This window comes from Culex quinquefasciatus, chromosome 2 (assembly GCF_015732765.1).
Source record: "Culex quinquefasciatus strain JHB chromosome 2, VPISU_Cqui_1.0_pri_paternal, whole genome shotgun sequence".
NCBI classification, from domain to species: Eukaryota; Metazoa; Arthropoda; class Insecta; order Diptera; family Culicidae; genus Culex; species Culex quinquefasciatus.
In genome coordinates this window covers 193,435,195-193,447,629 of record NC_051862.1, presented here as the reverse complement: position 1 = coordinate 193,447,629, position 12,435 = coordinate 193,435,195, and the positions used below count along the sequence as shown (strand labels likewise).

The following is a 12,435-nucleotide window of genomic DNA, read 5'->3' as shown; positions in this document are numbered from 1 at the left end:
TGAGTTTATAACGTCATTTTGTGCAGCTGCCTCACCTTTGCACCATCACAAATCTCCAAAATTTGATTCCAAGATTCCAATCCTGAGATATTCAATAAAAACGAAAATAAAACACCGTGCCTTGTTGTCACTTTTCATATGAAAGAAGTTTCAATCTTGTCGTGCTATTTTGACGCACCCTGAAAATTGCTGTAAGTGCGACAACTGGCCAAAGGGATTTCGGGTCAGAACGCGTTTGACATACGTACAAATCCGACAACCAAATTCAACCAAACTTCGGAACAATGCTCAGAACTGTCAGTCGTGATTGTTTACATAGCGTGCTCTTGTTTATGTTTATTCAAGGTCAAACGTCAAAACGCGTTTTCCTCGGAACGTCAAAATGGCGGTTGCGACACGATAGCACGACAGTGTCGATTTCATGAAAATTTAGTTTTTCTTCAAAGATAATCTCTGTCAATCAATAAAAGTATATGTCTGAAGCTTACCTTTCGGTGGATTCACGCCGATCGCACTCCGGAACAGACTCTCCTCGTCCGCCCAGTCCAGGTTGCGGCTCCACGTTTTCCCGCAGTACGCGAGCAGCAACGCCCCGAACGCAACCAGAATGATTTGTCGCTTACGCCGCTGATAACTATCACTATCACCACCCCGGACACTAATATGACTACTATTTGCACTGCTACTATTATTACTACTGCTACTGCTACTACTGGAATGATGGCTATTGGCACTTTTCCTCAGCCCGGCGAAGCTCGCCGCTTTGTGATGCTTTGCACTTTGACCCGCCGAACTGGCAACACTGACCGCCGAACTGCCGACACGGTACTTAAAACTAGAACTGTCACTTTTGCTACTCTTCGCTCGCCGGGAGCTTCCACTGCCGGTGGAGATTGACGCCGGACTTCGCTGGCCGTCGATTAGTTTGCCTAGACCGAGCCCAATCAGCAGACAGTAGCCGACACTTGGGAGGTATAGGATCCGTTCAGCTACGACGAACCCCACGTAGAACAGGAGATTGGAGGCGGGAAGGAAGGGGAGCGTCAGCAGGGAAATGGAGACCAGGATGGCTGCGGAAGAGCTGAGTGGGCTGCTGGTGGCGCCGGCAGGTTCGTCCGACAGGGACGACACGGAAGACGCCGAGGAGGAAGAAGAGGAGGAACAGGACGAGGAAGAGGACGAGGAAGTCCTCGAGGAGGAACTGTCCGTCGAGAGGGGCAGATGGTCACTGCTGAAGCCACGGTTCCAGCAGTTCCGCTTGTGCCAACCGTAGCCGCTGGAGGAGACCTTCTCGTCCAGATAGCTGGACAAGGCCGTCGGTGAGAGCGACAGGTACGGACATCCGCACACGATCGACGACATGCTGTTGTTGTTGTGCACGGCCCGGCACTGGCTCGTGTGACGCAACCCTACGTACTCGTGCTTGCACGACCCACAGGTCGTCGAATCTCCCAGCTCGCTGTAGTCCTGCTGTCCAACCCGAGCCAGCGCAAGTTTACTAGCTAGCCGCCTACCGAAGCTACTATTTACACTGGGTACGCTCTGCCGTACCAGGGTCCGGCCCTGAACCCAAACCGCTGCGCCCAACGCCCCGTAGAACCCAACCGTGGCCAGGTTCTTCGCGTCAAACAGGCTGTTTATCCGCGGGATCGCCTCCATGCCCCAGTCGAAGCTGAGCACGTCCGGGAACAGCAGCAGCCGGAAGTTGAACACGGGCAGGTACGAGAAGGTCAGAAACCGGGTCCACGCGGAACCGGTCTTGGCCGTGGGGTTGTCCGCCGCGGAGAACAGGACGGCGGGCCGCGGCAGCGAGAGCCGCACGTGCAGGATGCTGCCCAGGGCTAGGGCCAGGATGCTGACGCTGCGGAAGCGGTGCTGGAAGAGGAAGAAGGGGAAAAACATAGTTAGATATATAGCTTTTATCTGTGTAAGTAGCAAGTTTAGGAGAAGCGCATAGTTGCTTATAAGAGGGTGCGCATGGTTGTCTAAGATCATCGCATAGCATTTGTACCCAAAATTTACAATTTTATTTATTGGCAGGGATATCGTTAAAATTCAATTCCGTCGATTGAAGCATTTTTAGGAAGACCAAATCTTTCATACCTTGATGAAGCTGAAGTGTTTACAGACATGAGCTTCAAAAATGTCGAGTTGTGTTATGAAAAGCACTTTTAATCAATTGAATTCATCAAATTGATCAAATTTCATGATTTTTGGCATGAAATGAAATTTTTCAATACAAACAAAGTGACAAACAACTGTAGAACCATCACCAGATCAAAACAAGCAACAGTTGGCTCACTTCCCAAAGATTAGCTCCTCTTGCTCTGATTAAGTGCCCTGCTTTGAATAACAAACACCCACACCAGCAGTCGAACTTTGCCACTCATTCAGCCAAAAGACTACAAATCAATCACAATTTCCCGAGCAGCAGCAGCAGCTCCAAAAGCAAACACTATCGATGACCCGGCGGTAATCAGCAGCCACAGCCACACAGCTCCTCGAACGAATGAATGAATAATTCACGTAATAATCCGACAGCCCGGAAAAATGACTTTCACCACTGCCAGAGTGTTGTGGGTGGGCGGTGGATCGACGTCAGACCGATAATCGTGTTGATTCAGGGCAGGTAAATGAAAAAGTAATCTCCCACCGAATCCAGACATTTATCCGAGAGCCCAACCACCCACCTCAGTACGGATCCAGCGGCGGCGGCGGCGAAAAAACAGAAGAATCGAGAATCGAATAATTTGGTTCGATTTGTTTACCTTTGTTCTCGCATTTATTTTACCACCCCACTGAAGTGGGTGGAAGTGGGTGGTGGCGAGACGAGGAGGAAATTGATGTCGCTGATGATGATACTGGAGAGGTGCCTGAGCTGAGTTTGGGATTGGAAAATGAACTGCCAGCCAAATACCGAACTCTCGACTCGATTACGGGCCGAATAATGATGGCAATAGGCCAAATATCATTTGTGGTTGGTTCTTTTCTCCGTGGTGAGGAAGATTTCCACATTGATGGACAGTGATGCCAAATAATCTACATTATTTTTTTCTTTAAATATAACAAAATTGTTTTAACTTTCAAAATAATTCCAAATGAATTAAAATTTTCCATAAATTTCCATCACTGAACACAAAAGTCCACTTCAAAGCGACCGTGATGACTAATGCGACCCCAGAGTGGATGTGGATGAGAGGGACCAAATTCCTTGCGCACAATTCTCAGTGGTGATCAGCGGAGAGAAGCGTTGCAGCAAAGATCAATCGAAAATGAGACTGGAGCGCTGATGAGACCGTTGGGGGATGGAGATGGCGCGCTCCGGTGGCTGATTGCTATGGGATGTAGCTCTGCTGCTGGGTGTTGGAAAAATTCCATTGAATTTGGAAAGGTATCGGTTTTCTTTGGCTACGAGAGACTTAAACAATTTTAATGGCATAGTTCTGTTAAAAGTTTGCCGACTATAGAATCCTAAAAAACACTTGTATATTCAAGAAGCAAAAAACTCACAAAACCATTACGACAATCAAGAATATGCTGTTTAATTAAAAAAACATTTTTGTAGAAGTCAACCTTTTTTTTTTTTAAACAAACTGGAAACTTCTTCTTGCTTTCATCTCCTCAAGCCACAACAATGCTGAAGAACTTTCCAACAAAAAACACTTTCCAAAATCACAACTTCCAGCTTGAGCCAACAAACCATCCAATTCCATCGAACCCATTGATGAATTGCAACCGAACCACAGGAGATCGTGTACAGCACCACAGTGTGTGTACGTTGTAGTTAACATTCCCCGACAAGTAAAGGAAAACCTCCAACCAAGCAGAGAGCAGCAACGGCAAAAATGAAACGTACACCGCCGTTAGGAAAAAAACCCATCGTTAGGAAAAGCGAAAAACGCCCCCTAAGGGAGGCGTTCTATGCAACAAAGAACGATTCCAACGACGGCGGGGAAAACCTTGGGAAATCTCGGGCAGAAAAAAAACTTTCAATCATCTCAGTGCGCGCGCCGCGTAGAAACGCAAATTTAACTCCCATTCAAATATTTGCCTTTTCTCCGCGCCGTCGTTGGTTTCCAGTTCGAAAGGCTGATTGAGGTTCCGGGGCCCGCTGGCCGAGCTGGAGCTTTTCCGAGATTTTCTCCGCTTTTGAACTCAACGCGTTCACCACACCCCACACTCACACACACACACACACACACACACGTGTTGGGAGTGTGATGCGAGGTGCAAGTTTTTACAGGTAACTTTGAAAGGGAGCATTCGTGAATGACGTGTTTTTTTATTTTTGATTATTTTTAACCTCTCTTCGAAAATTCTTGGTAGATCATCTGTAAATCATATCAAAGATAACTTACAAACATATATTTCAAACGATACGTAATTATTGATCACTCCCCAAACCACAGTTTGATCGCTTAAAATTGAAGTGGATGAAGTGGTGAGGTGACGCAATCGAACAAAAAAATCACTTCGCAAATTGAAACCCATTCAAGCCGTACATGTAGGTGTGCTCCTCGGTATGTGTTGGTGCGTTCGCGGTGAACTGAATCGATGAAGAGAGCAACAGTACACTAGCAGATCCTGATGATGGAATACCCCGTTGAGTTGAATAGCGGTTCGTTCCGGAAGCACGGCATATTCACGAATCCTTGGAGGGGGAGGTCGAGCGATAGTAAAGCGTGAATAGGTTCGATGTTCGATAAATCCCACACGTCAAGGACCTGAGTTCTATGGGTTTAAGATTTTTCAATCCGTCATTCAGGCTGGGGAAAATAGAAATCGGTTGATTATTGGACTTTGCGCGAGTGAAGTGATGCTTCAAAATAATCGATTGATACATTGATTCATTGAAATATCTTGCAGTACTGGATCTTCACTGATCAATGAATAGTTTGCATCACCAAATAGTTTTTTATAGGTCATTTCACCAACTCAAAAGCATCCAACTTCAAACTATACTTATTTGGGGAAAATGCGGAGAATTTCCCTTGCCCCCTTGAAAAAGTGACCCTCGGTACGCAGTGGAGATTAAGGTTCCTAAGCAGCCTTAGCTAGAGAAAGCATCACAACCACATGGACTCGAAGAGGTCAACCATCCCAGTAGGTCATTTCTCGGAAAAGGTCATCCCTTCGAACAGGTCATTTCTCTGAATAGGTTGTTATCTACGAATAGTTACGTTTCCTACAGTTTAATGGCTGGGAAAGATAGCCACAGCATCTTCAACTCCCCCATCAGACGAAGATAATTAAATAAGATCAATAGCCTTCAGCTGCCCATCAATCACGACTCTATTGACCTTTACGCGGGCAGCGATATCTCTCCTTCACCGCTTCTTTAACAGATCGAACGAGAGAAGAAAAATCCAGGTCAAGGTAACGCACTCCATTAACCGTCCATCACCTGGAGTTCATCTCGAGAGGAGTTCTTCCAGACCGTGGCAGGAGTAAACAACCCTTCAGTCTTCCCGGTCAATACCGAACCCACTATGCGAAGTGTGCCAGATTGATGGTACTCTCGGGAAAGGGGGGGTGGTTCGGACGACTTTGCCTGTGACGCTTCAACAATTTATCGACAAACCCGGGATGTGCTGCATTGATATTCTTCCAAGTTTTCTCGTCGGGGTTCTTCCCGCAGACCGCAGACGGAACAGACAGTCCCCGGGACGCATTCTGCCAGACGGACGGGCATGACATAAATATTGGACGGGAAAAAGTTTCTTCGCTCCAAGTGCCCTCCAAGGAATTAACACACTCACAGTTTGAACCGGGATGAAGCTCCGCACTAACGACGCTGTGTTTAGTGCGGTAGGGTTGTGGAATGTGTTTTTGGACCGGCCAATGACCTAGCTCGAGGAATGACCTATTTAGAGCTATACTTTAGCGAGCGTTGTAAAGCGGAAATGCTTTTCAAAGTAATGAGTCACTTTTGAGCAGTTCTCTACGGAATCGGTCTTTTTTCTTTAATTTCAAGTTTTGTATTTTTTTAATCCAGCTGAAACTTTTTTGGTGCCTTCGGTATGCCCAAAGAAGCCATTTTGCATCATTAGTTTGTCCATATAATATTCCATACAAATTTTGCAGCTGTCCAAACAAAAATGATATGTGAAAATTCAAAAATCTGTATCTTTTGAAGGAATTTTTTGATCGATTTGGTATCTTTAGCAAAGTTGTAGGTATGGACTACACTGAAAAAAATGATACACGGTAAATTTTTTTTGGTGATTTTTAATTTAACTTTTTGTCACTAAAACTTGATTTACATTTTTTTATTTTTTTATATGTTTTAGAGGACATCAAATGCCAACTTTTGAAAAAAAAATTAGAATAGGCAAAAAATCTTTGATCAAGTTATGATTTTTGGAATCAAAACATTTTTTTTTCAAAAAATCGAAAAGAAAGAATGTAAAATTGAATTTGCAATCGAAAAAAACTTTAGTGAAATTTGATAAAGTGCACCGTTTTCAAGTTATAGCCATTTTTATGTAACTTTTTTCATAACAGTCGCAGTGTTTGCCCACTTTTGAAAAAAATATTTTTGAAAAGCTGGAAAAATTCTATATATTTTGCTTTTTCTGACTTTGTTGATAAGACCCTTAGTTGCTGAGATATTGCCATGCAAAGATTTAAAAAGCAGGAAAATTTATGTTTTCTAAGTCTCACCCAAACAATCCACCAATTTCAAACGTCGATATCTCAGCAACTTATGGTCCGATTTTCAATGTTAAAATATGAAAGATTCGTGAAATTTTTCGAACTTTTCGAAAAAAATATTTTTTAAATTTTTAAATCAAGACTCACATGTCAAAAGAGCGTTATATTGAATGTTTGGTCTTTTCAAAAAGTTAGTCTTGATTTAAAATTTATAAAAACATTTTTTTTCGAAAAGATCAGAAAATTTCACGAATGTTTCATGTTTTAACATTGTAAATCAGACCATTAGTTGCTGAGATATCAATATTAGAAAATGGTGGATTGTTTGGGTGAGACTTAGAAAACTTAAATTTTCTTGTTTTTAAATCTTTGCATGGCAATATTTCAGCAACTAAGGGTCGTATCAACAAAGTACGAAAAAGTAAAATATAGAGAATTTTTTCATCTCTTCAAATATATTTTTTTCAAAAGTTGGCAAACATGGGCACTATTTTTAAAAAATCAATAACTGCGACTTTTTTTTTAAAGTTACATAAAAATGGCTATAACTTGAAACAGTGCACTTTATCAAAATTTCACTAAAGTACTTTTTGATTGCAAATTCAATTTTACATCGAAAAATTAAATTGAAAAAAAAATTGCGACCAATATTTCGATCTTTTGAAAAAATTGTATTGATTAAAAAAATCATAACTTGGACAAAGATTTTTTGCCCATTCTGGAAATTTTTTTAAAGTTGGCATTTAATGTCTTCAAAAACATATAAAAAAATAGTGTTTTTTTGCAAATCAAGTTTTAGTGACAAAAAGTGAAATTGAAAATCACCAAAAAAATGTTTACCGTGTATCATTTTTTTTTTCAGTGTAGTCTATATGCATACCTTCAACTTTGCCGAAGATACCAAATCGATCAAAAAAAATCCTTCAAAAGATACAGATTTTTAAATTTTCACATATCATTTTTGTATGGACAGCTGCCAAATTTGTATGGAAAATTATATGGACAAACTTATGATGCAAAATGGCTTTTTAGGGCTTACCGAAGGCACCAAAAAAGTTTCAGCCGGATTAAAAAATACAGAAAAAATCGAATGACCGAAATCTCAGAGAATTGCTCTTTTACAGAAACAACCCCATGCCCTGAAACATATTTTTTGTAATTGAGCGACCTATTTGGTGGAATGACCTATTCAGTGGAATGACCTATTCGGTGGAATGACCTATTTGGTCGAAAGACCTAATTGTTCAAATGGCGGATTCGTTACATGACATTTTTATGCTTTTGGATGAGAGAGAATTTACCTACTTGGTTGAATGTCCTATGTCTTGTTACAACATATTTGGTTTAAAAAACGATATTATTGGTTGAATAACCTATACCGTCAAACGTTTGTTTGTGATAACTAGTATACCAACATATTCGTTGAAACAACTTATTATAAGAAAAAAAAGGTATTTGGCAGAATGACCTATGAGGTGAAATGACCTTTCCGATCGAATGACCTATTTTGAATAATAGGACAAAGTTTTGTGAATTGGGTGGAAATTAGATCTTTTGGAAACTTGAAAATTTAAGCAAACCAAAACTAGATGCCATTCCTTTAGTTAGCTATGAGATGCAACCAAGCTAAAACAAAGCCCCAAATGGTCGTCCAAAGTCTTGACGAAGGAATACGAAGCTCCAGTATATTTGTGAATTGCGGTGGTTCATTGGTTGCAGAGGAGCTGCTTTGAAGAGCGACGACGGAACCAACCAATCGTAGTGTTGGATAAGACCGTTCAATAGCTTGATTTGCAGTGGTGCAAGACAAACTGCACTTCACTTCAACTTGTTCAATAACTGCAGGGCTGGGCAGAGATATTGTTTATTGATTGCCAGCAGTCATCATCAGTCTTGGGCAAATTAAACTTGAACGATTGGAGCGATTTATGGTGGTTGGGGGTGTCGCATCATTAGTTGATTGAAGTGAAACAATTGTAAATAAATGCGGTTTGCACTGTTTGAAGACGAGCAAGTTTGTGAAAATTTACACTCACAATTTGAAGAGATTTAATTCAAAGAGATAAGAAATAACAAATCAAAACAGAATTGATGTGGTCTTCAGATCATTTTCAAAAAGGTTTAGATGTAGAATACTAGATAATATTCAATATTTTTTAATTTAAAAAATCTCTCTTTTTCGTCATCACTTCACACCAAACTCGCCAAGTCCTCCAGCGTGAAGTCCCCCCCTCGATTGACACTTTTATTGTCCAGCTCAACGGCCATCAAGCCCTCCGGCGCTCGGTGGCTTAACCAAGAAGAAGCGATCCTCAAGCCGCTCGGTGCTCACTTGCGAAGAAGCTCTCTCAGAATCGATTCCTCGAGGACGGGGCTGAAGTTTGGCGGGAGTGGCAAGATTAAATATTGTCACAAAGCAGGTGGAAAGGCACGTGACGGGAATGCTAGAGCCAAGGATTTCCGAAGTCCGGAGATCCAGTACGTGCGGAAGAGGACAGAAATTGGTTGTAACAGGTGAGTCTCGGTTGATTTTTTCGACTTTTTTGTGCTATTGCTGTGCAAGACGGTGTGCAGAATTGGTAATGCAGGTTGAGCGTTGGGGTTGAGCTGAAGAGTCGACTGGATTTGGTGGTTTTTATTTTTTGGTCTGAGCAGATCGAAAGTTCAATGATTCGAGCTGTGAACAGTGCACAGTGGGCGAAATGGAACCCAAAATCGGACTTAATTGAACGCGGCTGGTTCCCTGTTATGAATAATAGTGTTTCTTAAGTAAAAAAAATCGGGGAATCGATTGGTGATGGTTTCATCCACCGCACGAAACGGCAAAGGGTCCATTTTGCCCCAATTCTCCATTTTTTAACATTTTTCTTGAAAATCGGTCTGTATTTAGAGCGGAGGCTTTATGCGGCCTTCCAAAATGCACTTAACTTATGTGAAAATGTCCCAGGAATCCAGTAAAATAACCACTTGCACCGCAAAAATCATCTAGGGTCCATTTAACCCCAATTTCGCTATAAAAGCATTTTTGGCCGTTTTCAAATGTTAGGTCAGATTTTAAAAATCTGAAAATATTTTTATCGTAAAGATCAGACAATTTTACATAAGAATGAAGATTTGCACTTGATAGTTTGACACATTTATGTTGATATAGAAATTAAACTAAATAAAAAGATTGAAGAATTTGTTTTGGGTCAATTTTCTCAAACGCAGCATAAACTGCCTTTTACATAATTTTTATTTTGATCAACATAAATGTGTCAAACTTTCAAGTGCAAATCATCATTCTTATATAAAATTGTCTGATCTTTACGATAAAAATATTTTCAGATTTTTAAAATCTGACCTAACATTTGAAAACGACCAAAAATGCTTTTATAGCGGAATTGGGGTTAAATGGACCCTAGATGATTTTTGCGGTGCAAGTGGTTATTTTTACTGGATTCCTGGGACATTTTCACATAAGTTAAGTGCATTTTGGAAGGCCGCATAAAGCCTCCGCTCTAAATACAGACCGATTTTCAAGAAAAAATGTTAAAAAATGGAGAATTGGGGCAAAATGGACCCTTTGCCGTTTCGTGCGGTGGATGAAACCATCACCAATCGATTCCCCGAATTTTTTTACATAAGAAACACTATTATTCATAACAGGGAACCAGCCGCGTTCAATTAAGTCCGATTTTGGGTTCCATTTCGCCCACTGTGCAGTGGTTCGAAGGATGCTTAGTTTAATTTTTTTTTCTAAATTTCAATGCAACAACCAAGAAAAGCTCAGCAAAAAGGGGAAAAAGAGTTGATAATTTGTTTTGTAATGCCATCTCGGCGACGAAACAAGCGAAATAATTAGCGATGGCGTCCCGGAGATTGTCCCCGTCTCCAACAAGTTAGCAACTCTCGAGCTACTGAAGCTGATGATGGTCCGTTCGTGACGGGGTTTTACAACCCAGAGAGGTCTCCTCCGAGTGGACCGGAAAAAGATATCCAGCAGCCGAAGCGTTAGCAAAACTTAATTACTCAACTAAAAGAGAAAACTTTTCGAATAGTTTCCCTGGGTGGGTTGCTGCAGCACGGGGTTTCCTGCAGTGGATCAGGGAGCAAAATTTATCTAGAAGCTCCACCTCCAGAACTACCTCCCCCACTTGGTCAACGCGCAAAAATAGCCCGGTTCGTGTCATCTGCTAGTTGTGGGTGACATTCCTTGGTTCCGTGGTCACCCGGGCAGGAATTTTCCGTAAAGTTTATTACCTTATTTTTTTTAATTAACTTTTGTCAAAATCCGTATTTTTTAATTTTCTGATTTGCTTTGAGGGATAACAGCCCACATCTTTTGAGCCAAAAGGGAGTATGGCCAAAGATTATGCACCAAGTTACATTTGTTTTGATGAAATTGTGGTTTTTAGAAAAAAAATCAAACCCATTTTTTTACTTTTCAATGTAAAGTCAAAATTCCAATCGGAAATTACTTTAGAGCAGTTCTCTATGAAATCTGTATTATTTTATTAATTTTAATTTTGCATTTTTTTAATCGGGCTAAAACTATTTTGGTCCATATAATTTTCCATACAAATTTGGTAGCCGCCCATACAAAAATAATGTATGAAAATTCGAAAGTCTGTAACCTTTGAAGGAATTTTTTTTATCGATTTGGTGTCTTGGACAAAGTTGTAGGTATGGATAAGGACTACACTGAAAAAAAAAATGATACACGGTGAATTTTTTTTTGGTGATTTCTAATTTCACTTTTTGTCACTAAAACTTGATTTGCAAAAAAACATTATTTTTTTTTATTTTCTGATATGTTTTTGAGGACATCATATGCCAACTTTGGGAATGGGAAAAAATCTTTGACCGAGTTATGATTTTTGAATCAATACACATTGTTTTCAAAAAATCGAAATATTGGTCGCAAACATTTTTCAACTTTACTTTTCGATTTAAAATTGAATTAGCAATCAAAAAGTACTTTAGTGAAATTTTGATAAAGTGCCCACAATTTTCTATATCTCAATATCTCAGCAACTTATGGTCTTATTTTCAATGTTTAAATATGAAACATTCGTGAAAACAATATTTTCAAAAATTAAAATCAAGACTTACATTTAAAAAGGGCGCAATCTTCAATGTATCTTAGACAAAATTTTAGATTTTTTTCTGAATTCATCGATTTAAAATATTTCTTATGGGCACTGTTTAAAAAATAGAAAACTATACATTTTTAATTAAAATCTAAGTTTATGTGATTATGTCTCGAAAATTGTGAAACTCCTCCAAAAAAATCAAAACCTGGTGGAGAAAATGTTTGCCATACTTCTCTAGTTGAAAATAAAAAAAATAAATAAAATATTGATTTTGGAAAATAATATTTTTTTGTGAAACAAATGTATTAAAAAAATCAACAAGAAAAACGAGTAACTATTTTAGCATAGCATAGCATAGCATTGGTGTCTACCCGTAGCTGCTACTTCGTTATTGACCAGGACCCCCAATCATTGCTCCGTGGACCACAGATGAAAAGTAGGAACCAATCATCACCCCTTCGCAATTTTCAAAGATCCTTATCATGCTGATCAATACCGACGCCGGCCACGACCAGTGGTAAGACACGGGGAAGTGGCTGGGAATGTTAGTCCGATACTTGAGTGATGGGACCGCCAAATCGACTGCGTCTCCGACAAAGTATCACATGAGTTTTGAGGGGTTAGTAAGATGTGGTAGGTGATGCGACCATAAGCAATTTGTTTATTGGTTGAATTTTTAAAATCTTAGGCAGCCGACTGCGGAAAG

General features: G+C 40.3%; 1 protein-coding gene across 2 annotated transcripts in view; it reads right to left on the bottom strand.

The window, feature by feature from the left end:
* LOC6045669 (protein O-mannosyl-transferase TMTC2) overlaps positions 1-12,435 on the bottom strand; it is a 503,026-nt gene that overhangs the window by 249,362 nt on the left and 241,229 nt on the right. For both annotated transcript variants that reach the window (XM_038252440.1, XM_038252441.1), the window contains exon 5: positions 489-1,875. In XM_038252440.1, coding sequence (XP_038108368.1) covers positions 489-1,875 — 1,387 coding nt within the window. The remainder of the gene's footprint in view (positions 1-488; positions 1,876-12,435) is intronic.